Source organism: Carcharodon carcharias, chromosome 2, assembly GCF_017639515.1.
Source record: "Carcharodon carcharias isolate sCarCar2 chromosome 2, sCarCar2.pri, whole genome shotgun sequence".
NCBI classification, from domain to species: domain Eukaryota; kingdom Metazoa; phylum Chordata; class Chondrichthyes; order Lamniformes; family Lamnidae; genus Carcharodon; species Carcharodon carcharias.
The window spans coordinates 213,891,372-213,918,011 of NC_054468.1; the positions used below are offsets into that span (position 1 = coordinate 213,891,372).

The following is a 26,640-nucleotide window of genomic DNA, read 5'->3' on the forward strand; positions in this document are numbered from 1 at the left end:
TTTTAACCCAGAATCTGTAGTTCCCCATTGCTTTCTCCATGGCAACACTTCAACCAATTGCATACACAGGCTGGTTGAGTATGGTCTCTGCTCTGCCTGTTACAAACAGCTAGAGGAACATGTTGTTTGTTGGGACATAAGGCCTAGTTACCTGGCAACTGGAAGCATGGGAAGCCTATAGTTCCCCATTGCTTTCTCCATGACAATGCTTCAATCAGAGTCGGCTTGCCAACCAATCAGCACCCCTTTTTTCCTGTAGTATAAATTGTGATCGCTTGAAAGTTGGCATTATTTTCTTTGTTCTAGTGAGTGCAAAATGGGAAGCTTTGGCAACAAGTCTCTCTTTTCAGCAACATTTTGTTTTATACCTCCCCTTTGAAGCACCTTGGGACATTAAAGCTACTATACTAAATACATGTTGATGCTATAATTATCACTATTTTATTGTCTAAGAGTAACTTTTCTAGAATCTCAGTTACTTAGGAAGGTAAAAGTAATAGTCAAATCACTTCTGTTTCAAGAAGTCTTCCTTTGCAGTGAAAGAAATTGTACAAACGAGGGTCATTACAAAATTTGTGGTATACATTTCTTATATAATGAATAAAATGGTGTGTTTTTTTTGCTTCATCAATTCACAGCAGTTAACTTTCAGAAGTAACAATATGAGTAGTCAGTTGTGTACCTGGTTAACTGTTTGATGCAGTGAAGTCCAGAGTAGATGCTTTATGCGTATGCTTCCAATGGCTATGTATCAGACTCAAGAAACATAGGCCCTTCGAGCCTGCTCCGCCATTCAGTATGATCATGGCTGACCCTCTATCTCAATGCCATATTCATGCTTTCTCTGATATACCCATGTGTTAGTTATCTGGATAGCCTCCAGAATTGAGGGCTTTATTTGTGTCATCTCCCTCGTCTTTTCTAAATGCATCAACCCCGCCTCAGAGTTTGATTCCACAATTGCTGCTCCATACAGGTATTTCTTCCAAGTAGATATTATTCAAGTTTTTGGCATTGCAGCAAGCCATTCTGCTACTGATCCACTTCTCGGTAGATGCATTTCCTGCAGTGGTTTCTGGGCAATGTTTGAGAGTTCAGAACCCTCAATGATCTTCTTCCTGACCCAGGAGAGCAATCACTGCTGTTCCTTAGAACAGCTGATTCAATAAGGCTTGATTTGAGCCTGGAATCTTGCGCCTCTGTGTGGCTCAGCTTCTAGAATAATAAAATGACTGAATCATCTTATAAATCCCAGAAGGGGCCAGTTTTAATATTGTTATTTCAATAATTGAAAGGCTGTTTTGTTTTCGCTTCTTAAAGACCCTAACCAAACCTAGTTAGCTGCACTTCAGAAATTTTGGTTATAAACTGAAAATAATTTTTACATTTTAAAGCAAACATGAGATTTTTATTTCGTTCCTGAATAAAATTATTTCTAAAGCTCCTTTGCTTTTCCTGATGTCTGTTGCTCATATTGGCACATACAGTTCTACAGTTAGTTTTAATCCTCCAGTACCTCCATTAAGAGATCTTTCATCACATGTAAGCCCCAACAGCAAATGTCAGCTGGAAGTTCCATCCATCATGGGTGGTATCACAACTGAATCTATTCAGGCATCATTTGACATCCATGCACAAACACTTCTCAAATTGCAGCCCAGTAAGCATCCTGGATGATGGCCTCTACTTCTGGCCAGGGGAGGCTATGTTCCATTTTCTCAATATGCATTACTTTGACAAAAATTGTTTAATTCAGCCGATGTCAAACTTAACTCTGTATGGATTGGCACCATACTGGGCGATGCATGAAGCACGCAAGCAGGGCAGCCTCCATTATTTGGGGAAGGGGCTTTTGTGTGCATGAAGCCAACCAATGCCATTTTTTGCCCCAGGTTAGGTATGCTTGGATAAGATCTGATAAAGCTTTCTGCTCTGCTGCAACAATATGCCTTAACTTCAAACAGTGAAGAACATCCCTTCTACTGCCATTTACATTAGCTATCCTGTGACTTCTCCAAGTCAAAGTATTTATACTGATTTGTTAAGTTTTTAGCTGTGCACTACTGGGTACAAAAAACTAAATAAAGAATGTCAACCTGATTTCATTTAATGCTTTTATAATTTGGCCTGAATTTGTTTCCTGCTGCTGGAGTTGAAAGGATAGTGTACTTAATTCATTTTACCATTTAGTTTTCTTAGCTCTGTTTTCCTATGTAACTGTGGCTGATGTAAATTGTTGTTTGACTCATCTATATTTCTTTATCTCCTCAGCTGAAATGGCTGAAGAGCTGGAAGAAACTTCTGTTTGCCAAACCCACATCCAACTGCTGGAAGCCATACTTCAGAACATTACACTGGAGAGCAACGTGGACCAAGTTGTAGCCAAGTAAAAATCATTTGCAGTGTACTCCTGTTCAATGACATTTCTTGTGACTACTAATTACATTAGATAACATCATCAGCCCTGTTAGCCAAGATTTTTCTCTTCAATTTTGTTCCCCCCAAAAATTGTGAGATGCTGCCACTATTACAGTTCCCCACTTGTCTCACGATATACAGAAAAATAAAATTTACAACATTCATGCATTCAACAATTCAGAAAAAGAAACCTCCAGCTCCATATTTCATCTTCTAATCACTCATTGGCTCTGCCAGCAGGCTGCTCATGCATGGTCTAGCAGACCATTGCTGGCTTTAGAAACTATCTTGTTTCCTTTACAACAAGCCTCCCTCCTGCATTTGTTCACTCTACACAAAGCCCCTCCCTCTTCCATTCCTCAGCATCACTTTCTACTCCAACTTTGTGCTTCATCATTTGCTTACTTTCTTTCATTGCACCCTGATGCACACACTCAGCATGTTGATGGTTTTGATTTAAAACAAAATCCCAATGTCATTACTTCTGCTTTGTGAGTGGCATGTAATTCAAAAACATGTACATTGTTAAGTGCAAAGACAGAACTAATTTTGTAAAGCTATTTTAAAGTCAGAAAATAAATCCACAAAAGGATAATCATTATACGGAGTATTAAAGTAAGCTGAAGATTGCAGGCTGAATATTAGAGGGAAATGTTTTAAAATTATTTGGTGAACTAATTAGGGGATTCATGAATTATTCTGGTTTGTACTAAATTTAAACTTTGTGTACCATCATATAATAAAACTAACACTCTTGTCCTGAGTTCGTAAGTGACAGATTACATGTGGTAAAATCTTCAGAGCAGATTTGCTATTTGATAAATTTGCTGAATAATGTGTAATTGCAGCTGTTAATCATACATCGTCTTCTACAACGGCCTGCAGACAGGAATCTCTTGGTGGAATTTATATTGCTAAATATCTGGCTGCAGTTCAGTAGGGATATACTACTGTGCTTCATTTATCTTTGTTATTGTATTCAGTCATGCGAGAGCTGATTGTTTTTCTGTTTTCTAGTGTGCTTCTTGAGGAGTACCTCTCCCATTGGACAAAGAATATCAACCTTGACAATCTCTCTGCTTTAAATCAGAAAATTATGCCCGTGGTCAGACTTGTGGAAAGAAAGTAAGCAAAAGGAAGGAATACCTGCTTTGAATGTGGCATGGTGACCGAGTGAGTTGGAGCGCAAACCAGCAATAAGTTCCTGCTCCCAGTCGTATTGCTTCAGGCAGACACTGAATTGAGTCCAGATGTTTTACCCGCATTGGAAGAGAAGTAAACTGGGGGCAGTGACAAGCCAGTTGGAGTGTCACCCCATAGCCATCTTGTTGCATTGGTATCTGGCAGCAGATTACCTGCTTGCCCCCCTACTAAATGGGATGAAAAAATATGTTTAAAAAACAGGAAGGGTTTACTTCCTCCAAAACTAAAAGATTTTCTGAGTTTTAAGGCTATTGCATTTGTGAGAGTGATTAAATTTGTTGACCTGAAAACAAACGCAATCTTTTAGACCTAAAGTGCAATTTTCCCAATGTATATGGTTGCCTTTTATTGTTAATCTTATTTAATGACTTGCCTTTCTATTTTTGTAAAGGTATCCGAATGCTTATAATTTAGCCTTGGAAGAACAATTGAAAAAAGTTAAAAGCCAGAGAGAGCAAGATGTCTTTCATCAGTTTATTTCTCTGTCTTTGAACAGTGCCAAGCATCAGGTAATATAGACTTTAACACTCAGAGGTTCAACAAGGATTTATAATGAAAAAATGACTGCAATAAATTTCATTACTCGACTTGTCTGTTGCACAATTAAACAAACAACTGTGGGGTTATAATTTTTCTAAAAAGTGTCTTTCTTGGGAAGATATTTTTTATAAAATGGTATTTGGTGTGTTGTATAAATTTAATGCACTGCTGTTTTCTAAAACTATAACTATTACATTCAAATTACATGACAAATGTTTAGTTCCCACCTCTTGAATCAACGAAACTATAAATTATAAAAATATGTTTGAAGTTAATGCAATGGCACATTGTGTAACACTTTGTCATTAGAAAATGATGTATTCTTTAATGTACCATAAGCAACACCATAGACAAGCAACTGATGTAATTTACAAAAAAAAATTGCAGTTGAAAGGTACCATGGGTTTGAACAGTTATTTCATCTCTTGGTCATGGGTCCCTATTCATCTGCAACTGAGAGAAAAATTCCTTATCTATCTATTTCTCTCACTCCCTTGCCATCACCCATGCACAGTACACTTTGTGCAATCTCTGTTGTCCTAGCACAAATTGCCACTGAATTGACCATTTTACCTCAGAGCACCTTGATAGGCAATTAGATGTAGGAATTTAAAGTTTAAGCAAATACAGTTGGAGTGTGCAGTTAGTTTGGAGTACATTGTTTGAACTGAGTAGGGGGAACTTTATTCTTCAGGTAGCTCACTTTGTACCTGACCTGGGATTGCTTGATGTTGCAACTGGGCGATACTTAAACTCCAGATGCACGAGCTTGCGTGTCTTTCCTCCTGCTTGCCTCCTCACTGTTTTATCAAGGCTCATTCTTTCCCAGAACTTCAAAGTTATGGAACTATTATTATTCTCCTTTTATAATCTCCTTCGTTTTACAATCCCAATTTTTGAATCATCTAACCACTACTTCTTGCTTTTAATAGTGTTCTTCTCAACCTAATTGATGCCCTGCTTTCTAGGTCTTCATCCTTGGGTATCAACCCAACTTCTGAGTTTGAAGATTGTGCGTTGAATCCACACTTCCAGAGAGTTGAGCACTAATGTTAGATTGACACAGCGTACTATACTGTCAGAGCTACAGTTTCCCAGTGACAGACCTTACCTGCCTTTTGAAGCACTACTCCAGGAAGCAAAAGGGATTCCTACAGAGACCTGCTCAACATTTAACACTTGGCCATTTATCTAATTGTTGCTTGTGGCACTATACTGAGCATAAATTAGATCCTGCCCTTCCCTATATTTCAATAGTATTACATTACAAAATTGACTGTTTCTTCTTTCATTAAAAAAGTAAATAAAACTTTTACAGTTTTCCTGGCGAAGGTATTTCTTGTCTTGGGTGATAGAGAACATGTGGGACCCTGGCTTAATTGTGGCCTGAGCTTGGCACAGGCACAGTAACAATTAAGATTAATTGGAATCAGTGGCAATTGGTTAGGGAGGGTTAAATCATTAAGGAAACCTAGGGTTCTTCCTCCAGATTGCTATCAGGTAACTCTTGCTGGAGGAGTCCAGTTCCCATTGCTACCATTGGGTAAGGACAGAATTGGTAATAGTGTGATGCTGCCCTATGTTTGGGGAGCTGATTGACACTCTTTGTAGTCACATGAATAAGGACATTTGAGCATGGGATTTGTGGAAGCATGTCCCAGAAAACAGTTCATGTCTTCAAGAGAAAGTGGGTCGGGGGGTATAATGAAAAGGACCAATGCTAATTCCAAACTAAATTTAATTTTTATTTTAGCTGTTGGCAGATTCTAACACATCTTTGTTGCTGAGTCTGAATCACCCACAATATATGATCCGAATATTTGCTGTTGAACGCTTGAAGGAAATCGTTAAAACCTCACAGGTAGTACAAGCTTCAGTAATGAATTGATTTTTTTTTATCGCATAATTCATCTTAAGCCTGCATGATTTTCTGTGTTTCCTATCGATATGAAGGCAATGCAAAGTAACTCTAGTAGTTCCAGTGAATGCCATGATGTGGGCATCGCTGGCTAGGCCAGCATTTATTGCCCATCCCTAATTGCCATTGTTCAGAGGGCATTTTAAGAGTCATCCACATTGTTGTGGGTCTGGAGTCAAATGTAAGCCAGACCAGGTAAGGACAGCAGATTTCCTTCCCTAAAGGGCATTAGTGAACCAGATGGCTTTTTATGACAGTCGCCAATAGTTTAATTTTCATGGGCTTGGTGCAGACACATTGCAGAGGCTCATGAAATCCCTCAGCTTTCTTCAGTTCAACAGCCTTGAGGAGCGAGTTAAGCCATAAGAGACATTGCATGAAATGAGGTCTTCTTTGAAAATAACTGCTATTTGCTGTTGTAGATCTTTACCATAGATTTCCTCAGGTAAAATAATACATAAAAGTGACATAACTGTTTAAATTGAATAGTTAATTTCTTTTTTTAAAAAAAGACACTTTAAATGATACAGCTTTAATAATTAAAAGTTAATCTCTCAAAATCCTGCAGCACTCCCATGTTGCACTTTTGTGACTTGCAAAGCTAAGTGGTAAAACTTAGTGAAATTCTACTGCATACTGCGATTTCTTAAAAAAAATCATTGCAACCCTAATGTTGGATTTTATGATTGGGTATAACATTTTAGGACAATAGTACAGGGCAGTTGAGTTCTTTTAAGGCAATTATTGCAAATATTTGATTTCATAATTCATGTGTTTTAGAAGTATGACTATTAGTTTTAGGAGTATAACTTTTAAGTTGGAGATTGAATTGCTAACTGTAAGTTAAATGGAAAACCTGATCTTACAAGGTCACAGTTGAAAATGAAAAAAAATTAAACAATGGATGACCTATCTCTGGACCTCTTGGTGGAACCAAGGAGCTTGGAGAGAGGGCAGTTATATCTATTAGAGATGTAAATCATTCATATGGGTTACAGAATCAAAGGGCTTGGTTTTGAAGGTAAAGATAGTTAATTTACATTTCTGTTTGGGAACATCCCAAAGTGTGCCACGTTGCCATGGATATAGGCTGTGGAGATTAGAAGGCTGTTTTGTTTAATTTATTTGGGTGTTTCTCATAGAAGGCAGTTGCAGTTTTGGTCTGGTGTAGCTTGCAGCTCATTTGGAGAGAGAGAGAGAGAGAGAGAAAGCTGCCAGCAGAGTCAGCTTGCAAGGCTGTAAGAAGACAGTTGTAAATCCGCCGGCAGCCAGAATAAGAAGCATAGGGGCCACTAGGAATCAGAGTTGTTCCTCAGTGAGATTCACTAAGCAGAAATCGCAACTGGAGGTCCATACTTGGAATGAGAAGTCCAAATTCATGAGAAATTAAAATTGTCAGATCTGCTTGGTAAAACTAGTGGAAAAGATCAGCAGTGGAAAGAAATCTTGCAGAGAGAAAACTCTGAACATCTAAGTGCCAGACTCTGAAACTAAGGAGAAATCAAAGTGGACTCCCGAGAGCTATGGCATGCCTTTGGGTTGGCACCAGAAGAAGTAAATAAATCTTCAAGATTCTTCTAAAGTAAGAGATCTCTTGGGGGTGTAGTAAAAAGTCGAACTGAGTTTAGCATAAGTCTTTTATAAGCTACAGTGTTAAGTTAGTAGCAATGGTTTTGTTTAATTTTGTTTTATAAACACAAAGTTTGATTTTGTTTAAAAAGTGAAATCTTGTGGCATGGTTCTGTTAGTTAATTGGGTGTTTGGATTTCTCTAAACGTTCCCAGTCCCTACTGGGATCGAAACATGTAACATCATGGACACTGGAATACTTGTGGAAGAATTGGAAGGTACTGGCCATTTGATCACAAAACGAGGCATGAATTGTAACTTATTTATACAACTTCTTTTGTTTCAAAGGAGGGATGTGATGATCTTTTTCTGAAGGAAGCTATTTTGGAGCGGTTGAAAGATGACAGCCTAGAGGTAGTTCTGATTGCTATGCAAGCTCTGGAGGTGAGTTGAGTATGTTTTTATAAAAAAACATTATGCTAATTCATCTATATAAAACACAGAAGGGAGCCTCGTCTTGTTTTTGGATTATGTCATTTAATATGAATTTAACCTGCAGAAGTTATTTCATTTTATTTCAAACTTGAATGAAAAAAAACTTTGTAACCAAATAACTCAGTTACATTTCACCCTTTTTTTGTCTGTCACGTTTCACAACATCAGCATGCGTTAAAGCACTTCACAAGCAGCGGTTATCTTAAAAATATCTTGCCAATAGTGTAAACATATACTCCAGGTGTCATAGTTCAAAGTGTTACACTTCGTTAGAGATGCAAAATGATCTAAAATCTTCAAGCAGCGACAATTGTTCTCTGATTGGCCTAAGAATTTATAAACAGCTCCAGTTTGCCTTCTTGGACTAATTCCCTTTGGGAGGAGTCCTTGGGCAGTGGCCTTAAAGGGAGATTTTTCTTAGTAGCTCAACAACACAGCCATGCTCCACACCAGAGGCTATCCACAAACAATGCCATGGGAGACCTGATGATAAGTTGATGAGCATTGATCCACAGTGGCAGCTATAGGCAGATGTTGTCCTGTGTATCTTATGATGCTAACCTCTTGCTCAATTGAGGGCCAAATGTTAATGCTAAATTTTTGATTTCATTCTGTTCCTTTTATAGGCCTTCTCTAGACAACTTGGTCAAGAAGAGACAGTTTCGTGCCTTTTGTCATTGTTTCAAAGAGTGGACCTTTCTGAGAATGAGCATTGGTGGGTATGATTTTAACAATAGGATGGCACTGTATAAATATAATGTAGATAATTAAAATATTAAAAGCAGAGACATGAAAGATTTTGGTAGGCATTTTCTCTATTCTCCCTGCACTCTCCCCCTCAACCTCTCTCTCCCACTGCTGCACTAGCTGACACAGCCTGTGATTAAATTGAGGAATTTTTAACACAAAAACAAAATACTGAGGATGCTGAAAATGTGAAATAAAAATAAAACATTGCAAATACTCAGCAGGCCAGGCAGCATCTGGTGGTGAAAGAAAGAGTTAACATTTCAGGTCAATGGCCTTTCAAAGATCATTGATCTGTAATCTTAACTTCTCTCCACAGATGCTGCCTGACCTGCTGAGTATTTCCAGTATTTTAAGGCTTTTATAATCTATATTTGTTAATACTGTGTGTTGTAATTGTGCAAAATGAACTTTATAAGCTTATGTCAGAGATGCAAACTAATGGAAATTATTCAATTTGGGGGCAGAAACAGTCACACCCTTTCAACCAGGCACTATATAGTGTGGTGTAGTGTCAGTATTTGCCCGTGGTGGATGAACAGGATAATTTCACAAAGAATTGCATGTTGTATCATGTCCCACTCATCAGAAGAAGAAAACATTGCATCAATAATTGTTAAAAGTAAAATACTGTGAATGCTGGAAATCTAGAACAAAACAAAAATACCTGGAAAAACTCAGCAGGTCTGACAGCATCTGCGGAGAGGGACACAGTTGACGTTTCAAGTCCGTATGACCCTTCATCAGAACCAATAATTGTTGTTTGCTATGAAAAGGTTGGAGGGTGGGTGACAATACTGTTTTATTGTAATTCCCTATACTGTTTATGTATGTTTTAGAAAACTGTCTCCTCCACACATTTGTGTGTGTTTGCTTTTCTTAAATATTTGCAGCATGTTACTTTTTCTATTATGTAATTGCTCCCAGGCATATTGTTCTTGAAGAGGCAGTTAAGTTTTTAAGTTCAGAAGGATTGCATAATGGGAATGAAACACTGACTAATCGGGTATGGATGGAACTTTTGCCCTACATGGTATTGACCAACCCAGCCAAGACTTCAGCTGAACAGAAAGTATCGATTTCTATTGCTAATTCAAACCTCTGCTCTATTACTCCTCTACTCCATGGCTGGTCAACAGGTAAGAAGTGTTTGCTTATGACAATACTGCTTATCTCAAGCAGTTAATAACTGCATCTTCAGCTTGGTGTACCTTTGAGAAATATGAAGTTATCATCTTTAAAATTTTGCATGTAATTTGTTTATATGTTTTGACCTGCGATGGGGTAAGATTGAGAATTTGAGCATTTTGACTCAAGCCTATCATTCAGTGGACAGAATTACATTGCTCGTGAGAGGCTGTAATTTTTTTCAAATTACTTTTCAAATGCTGAGGAAAAGAATTGCTGGAACTGAATATTGATCTTTGTCGGGTATATTTGTTATATGGCTGTTGACAGTTCTGGCTTTATTCATGGGCATACCAACTCTGCAGTTGGTAGGACTTGTGCAAAAAATCATGACCTGTCTGCACTATGTCAATTAATGGAGGTGGTTTTGTGTTCTCTTGATTTCTCTTGTCTGACCACCATGAGTCAAGAAAGGGAGCACATAGCATCAGTGACCAATGCTGTGGATTCTGTTAATTCTGTAGCATTCTTTAGCAAAGGAAAATAAAATGTTAGGACTTGCAATTGTATTAGTTTTGTTAGAATTTAAAGGGTGACTGAAGAGAGAAATTTTAAAAAGGCAGCATAAATGAGAGAGAATTTTTAAAAAATGTACAGTGAAGAGGAAGAAATTAGGGGTGGCAGGTGGAAGCTCAGGCAATAATATTCATGCTCTTATCACTGCATTGTACTGCACTGAACCAGCAATGGCTGTTTTATTTAAGTGCCAAGGGCATCTCTGTGTTCCCTGCTTGCTCACATTAAACTTTGGAAAGCAGAGATCCCGGCCAGTACTCTTAAGATACAGTGTTGCCAATCACATTCAGAACTATCAGTGATTTTTAATCAAAGATTATTGACAGCACCCCCAATATTTTAAGTCTTAACATCTTTTAGAAGAACATTGTTCAAAGTATTTCCTTTTTTCTTTCTGAAGAAAGTCATAAATGTCAAAATATCAAAGATATAAGACACATTGTCAACATAGAGGCTAACTCCACAAGGCCTGTTCAACGATGTTGCTGATAAGCAACCCCAACATCATCTGGAACACTCCCTGTCAGTGGTATCACCTGTTGGGCATTATGGGGAGGTAGGCCCTATTTGAGGGCCTCCATTTGGCAATAAATACTTTTTAAATAAAGATTCTGTTGGCTGTATTTTCCTTGGTGAAGGAGCAAGTTCTCTGAACAGAAGGTTCTTCCTATATTGCAAAAGTGACTACAATTGAAACCACTTGATTGGCTGTATAGGACCTCCTGAGGTCCTGAAAGGCACTATGCGAATTCAAATCCTTTTTATCCCCTCACTTTTTAATTACTGAGAATTTCTATCAGTCTGAGCAACTCAGTGGCCCAATACAATTAACGCACAATTATGGAGCACTATAGAGTTGTCGAATTGATATCATATATTCACTTGGGGAGTGGTATAAGAGTGAAAGGCTAAGGGAGAAAAGTAGCTAAAGTGTGATTGGAAAGATCATTTTCTTAAATATATGCAAGGTTGAATTGCATTTCTTCTTTGTGCACTTTTACAAATTTGAGATAACCGTAGAAATCATCTTGGGTATAATGCTGTCAGTTGCTTCCTTAAGTTGTTTGACTGTCTACTCTTCATGGAAGTTGACTTGCACTGCCTTGCAAGCCTAATCCTTGCACCTACATTTGCAAATTTTGCTTGGAGTATACATTAAAAAAATCACACGTCCAAGGCTTTTTTCGTGGGAACAATGACCAAATAATCTTGAGTTTTGATGTTTAGTTTAATCAGAGGCCTAAGTATAAATTATTCGCTTTCTACTCAACCGTTCCTGGAATGAGGAGCATAGATGAGGACGTATAGATATCTCCAGGAATAAATTATTTTTAAGGCCACCATATGGTATAATTGTATTCCTGCAGCACTGATAGAGCACAGTGCAAATGCTGATTACACATGAGGAATTACTGGTCTGCAGAATTCTTTTTATGCCATTGTTCAGTTACAAGCAAATTGTTCCTGCTTCTTGTTTTACTACAAGTGCTGCGTTCTCTGCTTGAAGCTAGCTTTACCATCTTGTTTCTTGAACAGAACTCGAAAAAGTTATTGACAGCTGTAATTCAAAGGAAGTTGTGGGTGAAGCAAATCAGAAACTGATCCAGCTTCTGGTGAATAACTTGTGTTTGATGGAGCCTCCTTTTAGGACTCAAGCAGTAAGTGAAAATGTTCAAGGAAATTAAACTTCTCGTGCAGCATGTGAAATATTATTGTTGAAACTGTAACTCTGACCAATCTTTCCCCCTCATCTTGGGGAATTTAAGGCATAAATATTTGGGAGAGGAGACAATTTTTAAAGTTTGACAGATGAACCACAGAATCTTTCCTGACCATGTACTCGCCTATGTTCCCTTGCTACCAGGTGCTCTTAACTAAGTGGTGTTCATGGGATGCAGGCATCACTGGCTAGGCCAGCATTTATTGCCCATCCCTTTGAGTCAGCCACATTGCTGTGGGCCTGGAGTCACAAACCAGGTAAGGACTGCAAATTTCCTTCCCATTAGGCGAAGGAACCAGATGGGCATTTAACAGCAATTAGCAATGGTTTTGTGGTCATTAGACTTTTAATTCCAGATATTTTTTATATTGAAGTCAAATTTCACCATCTGCCATGGTGGAATTCGAACCCAGGTCCCCAGAGCATTACCTCTGGGTCTCTGGCATCCTCACCCAGTGACAATACGACTAAGCCACTGCCTTCCCTGCTTTAATAGTGATTATTGGAAGTCTGTTTGATCATAAAAAGCTCAGGAGGTGCCAGGGATCAAACCTGGAAGGATCCTGCCTGTTTGGTTTATCTACTGTTATAGAGTCTTTGTCCTGAAACAATGGATATGACACTAGTAAGTTCTATAGCATTGTTCGTGCCTTATCTTTCACTTTTTTCTCTGCTTGTTTTTCTTTTCTATCTCGTTCTTAATGACTTTTGCATGATTTCTCTCTGCCTCTCATGCACTTTCTCCGTATATATCTCTTATTCTCACCCTTTCTCTATGTTTTTCTTCTTTTCTCTCAGAATCTCTTTCTCTCTACATTTATCATTCTGTTATGCCTTTGACACTTCTCTTTTTACTTACCTCTCAGCCTCCTTTGTCATTTCATCTCCAACAGAAACCTATAGCTGATTCAGGGCAACAGCAGTTGTACAAATGACTTGGCCCCTCCCTAGCAGGCCAGAAGAACACGTTGAGTTAGTGATCCAAAAATACAACCCCAGCCTTCTAGGCCCTTCCTGATTTCATATAGGCCTCCAGGGAACAGGCCTGGATGGGAGGTGGACCAGGGCTGGAAGGGAGCAAGTTGGGAGGTCAGGTGTGGGCAAGTGTGATGGCTGCATTTAATGGAAAATAAGTAAATGTTAATGAGCGACCCTCATTATTTCAGTGGTTGACCCTAGGGAGGGGGGAAAAAAATTGAAATTAAAGAAAAATTACTGTAACTAAACATATTGGGCTGAATCTTCAGCTCAGTGACGGGGTCAGGGCCCGTTCGCCAAGGCGTAAAATGATGAGGGGTGACGTCGGGCGTGCATTCTGACGTCACTGTGTGTCACTTAGATTTTCGGTTCGGCGGACGCACAATCGAGTCGGCTGCATGCCCGCCAAACTGTCAAAGGCCATTAATTAACTAACTAGCCTACTTAGAAAGCTGCCTGTCCAACCTTAAGGTTGGCGGGCAGGCGAAGAGTCCATGCGGCCTTCGCATTGTTCATTGAACCTCATCCCACATGAAGGGTTTATAAATTAAATAAATTTTTTCACTAAAGTTCATTGACATGTCCCAGCTCACGTGACACTGTCACATGACCCTTATGTCTTAAATTTTTTTTTCTTTATTAAAATTTTTGGAACTTAAACTAATCTCTCTGAGGCAGCCCTGTGCCTCAGGGAGATTTCTGCGCTCTTTTGCGTGCATGCACGAAAAAGCACAGGCCCTGACTCGGGGAATCCCCCGCCCCAGCCTGCACAGGGAGCGTTTAGCACTTCTGGGCATGCGTCACACTGGGCGGGCCTTAATTGGCCAGCCCACGTAAAGTGGCAGTGCCAGACCTGATCGGGGATGCCAATCAGGTCTGCGCCCGCCCCCATGCAAAAACCCCCCCCAAGCGGTGGGAAAATTCTACCCGTTAAGTGGCTGAACTTAGAAACAATTATATTCAATGTAAGCTGAAGGTTTAAATGTGCTGAATGGAATTACTAATATGTCTTGCAAAGATGCTTGTGATAGAGATAGACCCCAGGAACAAGAGAACAACAAAATTACTGCGAAGGAGAAATTGCAACTCCAGTAGTAAGATTATTTTAAAATAGAAGTCTACAGTAAAAAAAAAAATAATCCTAAGGTGCTCTGATTGATAACAAGCTGAATTTCACTTGAAAAAAATGTTCAAATATCACAATAATTCATAAATAACCGCTTATAAGAAGGGACAAAGGTGATTTTTTTATTTGTTTGAAATGTGCGTGGCACTGGCAAGGCCAGCATTTGTAATAGCTATGATACAATGTCATGATATTGAATTTGAGTTTTGCAGCAGTGGGTGGGAACAGGAAAGGGGGCTCTCCCAGTGTGCGGCATAACATACATTAAAGTTGCTGAGAATCATGACTATATTCATTGCTTTGTTTGCAGATGGAAAATCTCATACAAGTCGTTGGAAAACTGTCCTCAAACCTGAAACAGAAGCTGATCTCCAATGTACTAAGTTTTGCTTTAGTTCAGACCTTGGAGAAACAGTCTAACCTAGATTCTTTGCCCTTGGCTTTGCAAGTGTACAGTATTCTGGAGAAAAAGCTGAAGAAACTAATTGCAAAAAATTCAGATATGGTAAGAAGCTTTAACTTCTTTGAGGAATGTAGCAGCTTTTTCAGGGCACACATGTTACACCTTTTGAGTAAATGTATTTGCACTTAGTACACATAGTGGGCTTCACCATCATAAATTTCAACTAAATTATTCAGACCAAAAACTAATTGCCTTCCATTCTCTTAGTAAATTTGTACTGACCTATTCAATATCCGTTAATGCTACATTATTCTGTATTTACTCCACAACATGTACAATGGCTTGGCACCTACTCTGAATCACCCTAAATGTTGAACGGTTATAAATGTAAACCACACCTTACGGTTATTTCTGTTGTAACGATATAATAATACAAAACCTTAGGATAAGTGAAAAGGAAATGGAGAAGAGAATCTCTTGTGCCAGCAAATCCTGCTTTGTATAATTGGAGCACGAGAGAGTCAGATGAGCACAAGGTTAAACAGGATATTGAACAGGACTTGTGCACCTCTTTCATGAAAAATAGACTAAGAACTGAGTGCACGGTTTTTAAAATTGAGATTCCAAAGGATAAATTGAAGATTTAAAGACCCCTCCCTCCCTCTTAGCCCCAAACACACTGCACATAAAAAAAATCCCTTAGGGGGTTTGCTGAATGTTTCGATATGAATTTAATCACTCTCTCCATTCAATATTGCAGAAGGTTTCCCAGAAGTGGCATCTTGGTTCTGTTGAAGAGAACATGGTGCCAGCAGGCCTGCTTACTGAATATGTGGAAAATATGCAGCGTGGCAATGCTAAAAGTGCAGAAACTGGATTAATCCTTACTTTGTTGCTAAAGAAATTTATTGTTGCTTTCAAACCTCCCGAATCACTGTTGAAAGGTGAGGTATTTAAAGTGGGGTGTTGGCTATTAATGATTTGAGCGTAAATAGTGTGATCCATGTATATTCACACTTTGGAACAGGAATGATTCACTGCTGTTGAATTATTTCTTTTAAAAGGTGGAGAATAGAAGGCATCAAATGGAAGTAATGTAACCAGAATCAAGTGTATTAGTTTGCTTGGAGATAAAACGGGGGCAGTTCTTTTTTTTAGCCAGTTCTTCTTGAGCATGGCTGACATTTTAAAATTGTTAACTCCCATCAGCAGAATGTACTGCCGACTGCAACCTCTTTTAAAGGACTGTATATGCAAGCTTTTTTTGTAAATGCAACTAGACAAGTATGTGCCCTTTGCTTCAGAGAACTGCACATTTTCACTGGTTGTCGATCTCTGCTGATTTTAGTTTATAAGGACGTGTACCACAAAATATTTTTGACTTGTTTGAGCTTATAATTAGCAAAATCCATAGAGTGAAGTTATGGTGCAGGACTGCATTAACAGATGTATAAAGTGCAAATCTATGCTGAGGTTGTATGTTCCACCCTATCTGGAATATTGTGTGCTATTCTACACAGCAAAATTTCTGAAACAGCATTGACACTTGTCAGCAAAAGTCTTGACATTGCCCAGACCTTGCTGTAGGCAGGCATGAGCCTTTGTTATTGGAGAAGTCACAAATGGAGTTATCATAAGATGATCAGTGACCAACCCACTGCTTACTTTATGATAGAAGATAGTCTTTGTTGAAACACCTGAAAGATGGTTGGGTCAAGGACTGTGCCTTACAGGCAGTGATTTTTGGCCTTTGACAGTCCAAACTATCTTCCATGTGACTCCAGCCGCTTGCTTTCCCATTGATACCAGTTTTGCTCAGGCTCCTTGGTGGCAAACTTTGTTCAGTATTACATTGACATTAAGGGCAGTTATTCTCACTTTGCCTCACTGTCATTTTCTGGCTCTGCACGACAAATTGGCAGATTTAATTGATTAAGATTTCACAACTTGTTCTAACCAGTTGTCATGACTAATCGGCTGCCATACCGAAGTTGTATTTTCTTATTACAAACTTTCAGATCAGATGTGGTGGAATCCTGAAAGCTTGGATCGGCAAAGCTGTGATTATCTTCATCTTCTCATTGATTTGTTTGACCTTATTGTTTGTGGTGCTAGTGAAGGAAGCCATGCAGGAAGCTTCAGGACGCTCATGCAGCTTCTGTTTAAGGTGAGTTGAAACTTAATCCGTAATGTAGAGCAAGGAGGAGGCAACACGAGAAAAAAAAAATCTGGTTTGTTAGTGCAGTGATTTCTATGAGATTGATCTGGTGACATAACTTTTGTAGTTCCAATTCAAACGTTTTGGGATACCTTTCATAATAAAACAAATATACAGCTGCTTATTCCTGGTTTCCTTTTTCTACAATTTATCTTATTCTAACTTCACTAACTACATACTCTGTTTTTTGTGATTAGTTAAATAAAAATGAGAGTTTAAGAGCCAATTCAGGTGCGAACTTTGGATTCAATATTTGTCTGAACTGAACGTATAATTTAAATGGGGCGTGCAAACTGCCTTGCACTAAATGGACTTGAGTACTAAGTGCATTTGCTTGTTTGCAGAACCATTGCATTCTCAGTGATCCTACTGTAACTCATTATAACAGAGGAATAATTTAAGATATTGAATAAATTGCAATTTGCATTGGGAGACAAAAGTTTGTAAATCTCCTATTTGATAAATTTGTGGACTTTATTTTCCATGTACAATATATTATGAATAATAAATTGACTGACAGCCTGAATTTATGAAAAGTCTAAACCTTCCTTTGATCAAGTGCCAACAAGTTAAATAATTTCTTTTCCCCATTCAAATGCAGGGAGAATAATTATATTCAGGTGTATGTAACCACTTCCTGAATTAGCGCACTGTCGGTGCTTGAGATTTTTCAGATGCATCATAGAACTGACCACCATCAGGAGGAGGAATGAGAAACTAATTTAAAATAAATATAGAAACATAGAAGCAGGAGCAGATCATTTGGCCCTTCGAGCCTGCTCCGCCATTCAATATGACCATGGCTGATCCTCTATCTCAATGCCATACCCCAACTCTCTCTCCATACCCCTTGATGCCTTTAGAACCTAGAAATCTATCTCTTTCCTTTTTAAATATATTCAGTGTCTTGGCCTCCACAGCTGCCTGTGGGAGAGAATTCCACAGGTTCAGCACCTTCTGAGTGCAGAAGTTTCCCCTCATTATAGTCCTAAATGGCCTGCCCCATATCCTGAGATTGTGACCCCTTGTTCTACATTCCCCCCAGCCAGAGGAAACATCATCCCTGCATCCAATCTGTTGAAACCTGTCAGAATTTTATACGTTTCAATGAAGCCCCCTCACATTCTTCTAAACTCCAGTGAATACAGGCCTAATCGGCAAAATCTCTTCTTGTTCAACAACCGTGCCAGGTATCAGCCTGGTTAACCTTCGCTGCACTCCCTCTATGGCAAATATGTCCTTCCTTAGGTAAGGAAACCAAAACTGCTCATAATACTCCAGGTGTGGTCTCATCAAGGCCCTGTATAGCTGCAGTAAGACACCCTTGCTCCCATACTCAAATCCTCTTGCAATGAAGGCCAACATACCATTTGCCTTCTTAACTGCTTGCTGAATCTGCATGCTTGCTTTCAGTGATTGGTGTACAAGGCCTCTTTGTACGTCAACATTTCCCAGTCTATCCCCATTTAAATAATACTCTGTCATCCTGTTTTTCCAGCCAAAATGGATAACTTCACATCTATCCACGTTATACTGCATCTGCTATGTAATTGCCCACTCACTCAACTTCTCTAAATTGCCTTGAAGCCTCGTAACATCCTCCTCACCACTCTCATTCCCACCTAGTTTTGTGTCATCAGCAAACTTGGAAATATTGCATTTGGTGCCCTCATCCAAATCTTTGATATATATTGTGAACAACTGGGGCCGAAGCACTGATCCCTATGGTTCCTCACTAGTCATTGCCTGCCATTCCAAAAAAGACCCATTTATTCCTACTTTCTGTTTCCTGCTGCTAACCTATCCTCAATCCGTGCCAGTGTATTAACCCCCAATTCCATGTGTTTTAATTTTGCGCACTAACCTCTTTTGTGCGACTTTATCAAAAACTTCCTGAAAATCCAAATACACCATATCCACTGGTGTTCTCCCTTATCTATCCTGCTAGTTACATCTTCAAAAAAACTCCAGTAGGTTTGTCAAACGTGATTTCCCTTTCATAAATCCATGTTGATTTTGTCTAATCCCATTGATATTTTCCAAGGTCCCTGTTTGACATCCTAAATTGATGTATCGTACTGATAAAACATGGCTTTGTAACTCTAGCCTTTTCGATGATTATTTATATTACAGACTCACTTGAATGACCCCAGTCATCTCTTCAAGTTCTTGTCGCTTCTGTGGACCTACAATTGTAACCTTAGCAACCAGTTAAACTGTACAATAAGTGCAGTATTACAGACTCGAGCCCTTTACTTGGGTCATGCGATACTTGCATCGCAGTCTGCAGAGGATAGAAGTCTGATTGCATCTCCATCACTCCCAGGTATGGTCTATCTAATGGTTTCAGTCCGCTAAATTTGTATGATTAAATATTTTCTATTAATTTTAAAACTGTGATGCAACTTGATTACCAAACTGTGATTTGCTTTCAGTGGTGGTCTCCTTACTCATCAGTTTAGGAAATCCTGTCAGAGAAGTGCGCCGGGGAGCTATTGCCTGTCTGCAAACGTTAACCAAAATGCAAGGGTCTGTCTATCAAGTGGTGATTGATAAGCTTGCCCGTGTGGCGGAAGAGATTATTGCAGATCCCACTCATTTAAGTCAAGTAAGAAAGGGGACAGGGGCTATTCTATTTTTCTGTTGATATCTTTGTCTAATTTGTTTTGAAATTTCATTTGGATATTGTAGTTTTCATAAATGTCAGCAAGTTTCTTCATATAGCTTTCATTTACTGTAATATACTGGCCTTAAATGGGGATCCATGGAGAATATAGGAACAAGAATAGATCATTTAGCCTCCCAAGCTTCTTCCACCATGTCAATGTCATACAGGCTGACCTGTGACCTAACTCCCTATACCCACCTTAACCCCATATCGCCCTAACACCTTTGGTTAACAAAGCCCCAAATTTAACAATTTACCTAGCATTAACTGACATTTGCTTGTAGAAGGGTTTCTTTACTTCATTCAAAAAGGGAGGGAGACAGAAAGCAGGAAACTACAGGCCAGTTAGCTTAACATCTGCCATAGGAAAATGTTAGAAGCTATTGTTAAAGACGTTATATTAGAACACTTGGAAAAATTCAAGGTAATCAGGCAGAGTCAAGATTTTTTTTGTGAGTGGGAAATCATGTTTAACCAATTTATTGCTGTTCTTTGAAGAAGTAAAATGTGCTGTGGATAAAGGGGAACTGGTAGATGTACTGTACTTAGATTTCCAGAAGGCATTCGATAAGGTACCATATCAAAGGTTATTGCGGAAAATAAGAGCTTATGGTGTAGGGAGTAACATATTGGCATGGACGGAAGATTGGCTAGCTAACAGGAAACAGAGGGTAGGCATAAAAGGATCTTTTTCCTGTTGGCAAGATGTAACGAGAGTCAAGCCACAGGGATCAGTGCTGGGGCCTCAACTTTTTACAATTTATATAAATGACTTGGATGAAGGGATCAAAAGCATGGTTGCTAAATTTGCTGATGACACAAAAGTAGGTAGGAAAGTGAGATGTGAGAAGGACATAAGGAGGCTACAAAGGGATATAGCTAGGTTAAGTGAGTGGGCAAAGACCTGGAAAATAGAGTATAATGTGGGAAAATGTGAAATTGTCCATTTTGGCGGAAAAAATAAAAAAGCATATTATCTAAATGGTGAGATATTGCGATGTTGCAGAGCCCCGCGATGTAGAGGGACCTGGGTGCCCTAGTGCATGAATTGCAAAAAGGCGAATATTCAGGTACAGCAAGTAATTAGGAAAGCTAATAGAGTGGTTTTGTTTGTGAGGAGAAAAGTAGGGAAGTTATGCTTCAGTTATATAGGGCATCAATGACACCACATTTGGAGTACAGTCAACTTCCATCATCCCCGCACCCCCCCCAATGCCCATTGCGAATTTGTTTACCCGTGCAAATGTGTATGTACACGAAATCATGGTTCACGGCTCCAAAACTTCACTCATCCGTGATTTAGAATGTTTAACTCTCGCCTTTCCCACATAGAAATGGCACACTACGCAAATGCTGTCTCTGCGCATGTGCAAGTTCACAGTTCGCGATTGCACCTGTCATGAGATTTCACAGGAGCAGAACCCCTGCAAACGACAAGAGTTGACTCGACTGTGTACAGTATTGGTCTCCTTATTTAAGGAAGGATGTAAATGCATTGGAAGCAGTTCAGAGAAGGTTTACTGGACTAATACCTAGAATGGTCGGGTTGTCTTATGAGGAAAGGTTAGAGAGGCTAGGGTTGTATCTGTTAGAGTTTAGAAGAGTAGGAGGCGACTGGATTGAAACATATAGGATCCTGAGGGATCTTGATAAGGTGGATGTGAAGAGGATGTTTCTTCTTGTGGGAGTCACTGTTTAAAAATAAGGGTTTCCCATTTAAGAAAGAGATGAGAATTTTTTTCAATGAGGCCATGAGTATTTGGAACTCTGCTTCTATTCCCTTTTGAGGAAAAGAGCCTTTGAATATTTTTAAAGCAGAGGTAGATAGATTCTTGATAAGCAGGGGGATGAAAGGTTATTGGAGGTAGGTGGGGATGTGGAGTTGAAGTTATAATCAGATCAGCCATGTTCTTATTAAATGGTGGAGCAGTTTCAAGGGGCCGAGTGACCTACTCCTGCTCCTAATTCATATGGTCATATATTCTGAAAGATGTGACTTGAATTTGTAGGCTATGTCCCTTAGTCCTAGACTCTCTAATCAACGGAAGCTTTTCTCTCTAACTACCCTATTAGTTACCCTTAATATCTTGAAAATATCAGTCAAATTGCACATTAATCTTCTAAATTACAGGGAATACATCCCTAGATGTGTAATCTTTCCTCTCACAGGTCAACCCTTGGAGCCCCGGCATCATCATTAACAAATACAGTGAATAATTGAGGCTCCAACACAGATCCCTGTGAGACACCACTGGTCACATCCTGCCAGTTAGGTTACCTGCCCTTTATCCATTCATGTACTGTGCGTGAGGTTCCACACTTAATGGTTGCAAAATTGAACCGAACATGTATGAGATGTTCCTAAGAGTTCTTACAGCTGACAGACTCAGCAACATGGTCACTAAACTCTATATGCCTTTTCCACTTCTGATTATCTTATTTTCCAATCTTTCTGTGCACCCTAAGAGCCATTTTTCTGATTTTGTGTTTGCAGCAGGGGGTGCAGATTAGAAGTTATGCACTTTCCAAGATTTTCCTCCCTTACTGGTTATAGAATTAAGTGTAACATGCGCTCAAACATCCAAATGTGCACCCTTAGCAGATAGGCTCCCTCTTGGGAGTATGAGGTTGAAAGTTGATTCAAACATATCCCTAATAAGATTATCCTCAGCAGGCTCAGGATTTCAGAAGTCGTCTTGTCTCTTTCTCTTCACACTCCCTTCCCCATGCCCCAGCTGCCCTTATAATTCTCAGGTTTTAGACAGGAAACAATAGGAAACCAAGGATTTTGTTTATTTCTTTATGGCTCTGCCAATGTTTTTTGCTGTCTTTAATTTCCTGTGTAAATGCACCCCAAAGGCTATTTTGTTATAAAAACAGAAAGTGTTAGAGGTACTCAGCAAGCTTGGCAGCATCTGTGAAGAGAGAAGCGGAGTTAACGTTTCAGATTTTAATGACCTCTCATGAGAATATTATTTTGTTCCTTTACGCCATTTGAAATCTTATCATATAAGTTTTATTTGAGTGCTCTATTCTTTCTTCAAAATGGTTTATTCTTCCGTTCCCCTTGAAGGAGCCAGGGAAATCCCACCTGGACGTGAGGAAAGGGGCTAAGCCTTGGGTAATCTAAGTTTCAAGGTGTACTTTTCTGCATAGCTACATCTGAGGCTGCGACCTGTGCTGTATTGGAACAGATGGTTTATTGCTCAATTGTTCTATTTGTCCAGGCTCTGAGTATCTTATTTGAGGAACTTTTAACACCTAGTAAATCAAGATCACAACATAAAAAGCTAACAGAAGCCCTGGAGAATTTTCTGCAATGCATAGGAGATGCTGGAAGACCATCATATGTAGCACGTAACTTGCTGAAAGCATTTGAGGTGGTGAATGGAGAGGTGAGATTTTTAAGTGTAGTTGCAAGAGAAACAATTACAGAGGTCCATGTAATTTTTAACATTATTTTATCCAGTCAGATTATAATTTCAAGCATATTGATGACAATTAGAGCTAGAAGTGTAATTAAATAATTAATGAAAAAGAAACTTAAAGAATAATGAAAACTGTCTCAAATCATCCATCTTAAAATTGCTAATAATTTTACTCTCTGACTGTTAAGATCTCCTCTGAAGCTGACACTCGGTTGAATGATTGTCCACTTAAACCACATTAATTGAACTTGAGTACTTCTTAGTTACAGTAATTAAGGTAATGTCATTGAGACAGTTGTCCGTATGACTGGATGATGAGCGTACGTTCGGAAGACTAAAAGCCATTTTCTCTGGTCCCCACCACAAGGTTTGTTCCATATGCACCAGCTCCATCCATGTCCCTGAGCTTTGTCTGAGGCGGAACTAGATTGTTTGCAGCCGTATTGTCCTATTTGACCCTGAGATGAGCTGCCAATCCCATACCTGCTCCCGCACCAAGACTTCCACCACTCTAACATTGGAGATCTCATCTTCTGTCTCAGTGCATCTGTTGAAACTCTCATCCATGCCTTTGTTATCTCCAGATTCAATTCTTCCAGTGCTCTACTGGCCAGCCCCTCAAGCCTCATTCACCCATCACCATTGTGCTTACTAACCTATGTTGGCTCCCAGTCCAGCAGAGCCTCAATTATAAAATTCTCATCCCCTTGTAAATCCCTTCATGGCTTCAACCTTACCCATCTCTGTAACCTTCTCCAGCTCGACAACTCTTAGATATTTCTGTGCACCTCATACTCTGGCCTTTTTCAGAACCCAGATTTTAACCGTTCCACCATTGGAGGCCGTACATAAGTTTAAGTGTTGTTGTTGAATAAACTTTGTAGCTTTGTTTTAGGTGATTGCATCTGCACATGCACGCCAAGTGCACAACCAAGTGCACCGAAGACAATTTTTAAAAAACCTGTTACAACCTAACGCTGTTAAAGAAGCAGTCTGCCTTAATTGGAAGTGTTGGAACAATTGTTGATATTGTTTGCCTTTTGCACCCAGAAATCATTGGGCAAATGCATTGAATAGTGAGGCCTTTACCCATAAAAATCATGAAAGTCTCTTGAGTTGATCTTGGTCTGTGCCAAATTATCTAGGATAATGATCAGTGCTGCAGGTAGCTTTGAGAGGATGGAAGTGCAGAATTTAGTGCGAGTCACTCCTGATCGTTGTCCAGTGGACTCTTTTTCCTCACTGGAATTTGTGTGAACATGTCCTCACAGTTAAGTGACCTTTATTGAAGAAGAATTGAATAATTCTGTAGAATTGCCCAGTGATTGTGGAATCATTTGCTCCCACATGACAAATGGGGTGGGGTACAATGGGCAAAATATAATTAAAAGGCAATGCCAATTAGGTGGCATTTTGGTAGCCAAGATTGGGGTTCTCCAGCTTGGTTGGCACTGCGTGCTAGAATGATGATTTTGCATCCTGCCATTCCACTAAACCGAGATATGGTAAGACCAACCCGCTTAAGTGTGTTTTGGAATAATAATTAAATCGCTCCCAGAGTTTTGAAGGCACCTTTTCATTTGGCACATTGTGTAACAAGGATACACTGTATAAAGGTAGTAACATTTATGCCATGTGATATTTTACTTTTCAGATTGTACTGTCCAAGCTGTTGCCCCTAATGGAGAGACTGCTAGAGGAAGAATCTGATGCCCTTCTCAAAGATGAAGCCCTTATGCTACACATGATCCTCTCAAAGTACAATGAATATTCCGCAGCATTACTGGCAAAGGATCCACATAGTCTGAATCTTTTCGTCAGTGCTTTAAATAATTCCAACGAGGTGTACAAAGGGTTACCAGCACTGCAGATCACTGCACTTGAACAGGTACTTTGTGCTGCAAATGTACTGTTCACGGAAAGCACAGCACTTTAATTTGTTATTTCCATAAGTGCTGTGTTTTCTGGGAAAAAAGATCTTCTTTTCCAATAAATTGCTTAGTGTTAATACTGGTTTAATGTTAGTTTGCTAATATTTATGTATATGTAGATTTGGAATAAGTAAGAACAGGTAACTACATGTGCATTCAGGGAGTAGTATAAATGTGTTTGCATACACACAGGAAGAAATAATATTCTGCTTGTGCATGCATTCAGTGAGACCTTAGCATGCTTGGCTGCATTTGTTTAGGAGTAATGCTATGCTTTTGAGTGTGCAAGAGTGTTTAGTGAAGGGCATGCTATACTTCTGTGTATTCAGTGGAATAATAGTGCGAGTTGTGTGTGTGCGCAAGTATACTTTCAGTGGAGGGCAGCGTTGTGCATTGTATGTTCACTGAGAAGCAGTACTGTGATGTGCATATGTGGTTCCCTGAGGGATATTGTCATGTTTATATGCATTCAATGAAGAGTGTTGCCCTTGTGTATGTGTATCCAATGAGGGATGGTGCTGCATTTTCTGAAAGATTTCCAGCATTGAGGAAGGTTTGAGAACCTAAAATGGCAAGATACATTTAAAAATTGAAATAAAAAAACACAATAGCTGGTTGCAGAACAAACCTTGCTAGCAACTGCTCATGATGGCTATAAAATTAACCAATCCACTACCAATGTGCAGAACTGTGGATACAAATTAAATTTCTGAATTTCTAAGTAATCAACCTTTAATCTGGGTTGAATTGAAACATTTCCTTTTTAAAATACCTCTTGAAAGTTAAAGAGCAAGTAAGATGAGATTTGGTCCTCTAGAGGAGTGACAATGGGGAGTTAATTGTAGATAGTTAAGAAATGGCAAATGAAATGAACAAATATTTTGCCTCTGTCTTCACTATAGATGATTCAAAAAACATTCCGGTAATAGCTGTAAATGAGGAGGTGGAAGGGAGAGAGGAACTTGGTGAAGTTACAGTCACTAGGGAAGCAGTACTGAGCAAACTGATGGAGCTGTGGGCTGGCAAGTCTCCAGATCCAGATGGACTTCATCCTAGGGTCTTAAAAGAGGTGGCTAATGAGGTAGTATATTTGTTGGTGCTAATTTTCTAAAATTCCCTAGATTCATCAGACTGGAAAGGAGCAAATATTACCCAACTATTCAAGAAGGGAGGGAGGCAGGAAACATGAAATTATAGGCCAGTTAGCTTGACGTCTGTCGTCGGGAAGATGTTAGAATTAGTCATTAAAGTGGTTATAGCTGGGCACTTAAGAGAAACTCAAGGTAATCAGGAAGAGTCAGCATGGTTTTGTGAAAGCGAGATCATGTTTAACCAATTTATTGGAGTTCTTTGAAGGAGTAACATGTGCTGTGGATAAAGGGGAGCATGTGGATGTGCTATACTTGGGTTTCCATAAGGCATTTGGTAAGGTGCGGAAAGTAAAAGCTCATGATGTAGGGGGTAACATATGAGCATGAATAGAAGATTGGTTGGCTGGCAGCAAACAGAGTGTATGCATAAATGGATCTTTTTCTGATTGGCAGGATTTAGCGAATGGAGTCCCGCAGAAGCCT

At 39.3% G+C, this 26,640-nt stretch overlaps 1 protein-coding gene across 2 annotated transcripts in view; it reads left to right on the forward strand.

Moving 5' to 3' along the window:
• heatr1 (HEAT repeat containing 1) overlaps positions 1-26,640 on the forward strand; it is an 86,747-nt gene that overhangs the window by 16,916 nt on the left and 43,191 nt on the right. For both annotated transcript variants that reach the window (XM_041212301.1, XM_041212304.1), the window contains exons 9-23: positions 2,272-2,386; positions 3,436-3,543; positions 4,013-4,130; positions 5,915-6,022; positions 7,997-8,092; positions 8,770-8,858; positions 9,818-10,029; positions 12,131-12,252; positions 14,729-14,923; positions 15,582-15,765; positions 16,840-16,988; positions 19,173-19,365; positions 19,475-19,647; positions 22,935-23,102; positions 24,790-25,023. In XM_041212301.1, the coding sequence (XP_041068235.1) occupies positions 2,272-2,386; positions 3,436-3,543; positions 4,013-4,130; positions 5,915-6,022; positions 7,997-8,092; positions 8,770-8,858; positions 9,818-10,029; positions 12,131-12,252; positions 14,729-14,923; positions 15,582-15,765; positions 16,840-16,988; positions 19,173-19,365; positions 19,475-19,647; positions 22,935-23,102; positions 24,790-25,023 (2,264 nt within the window). The remainder of the gene's footprint in view (positions 1-2,271; positions 2,387-3,435; positions 3,544-4,012; positions 4,131-5,914; positions 6,023-7,996; positions 8,093-8,769; positions 8,859-9,817; positions 10,030-12,130; positions 12,253-14,728; positions 14,924-15,581; positions 15,766-16,839; positions 16,989-19,172; positions 19,366-19,474; positions 19,648-22,934; positions 23,103-24,789; positions 25,024-26,640) is intronic.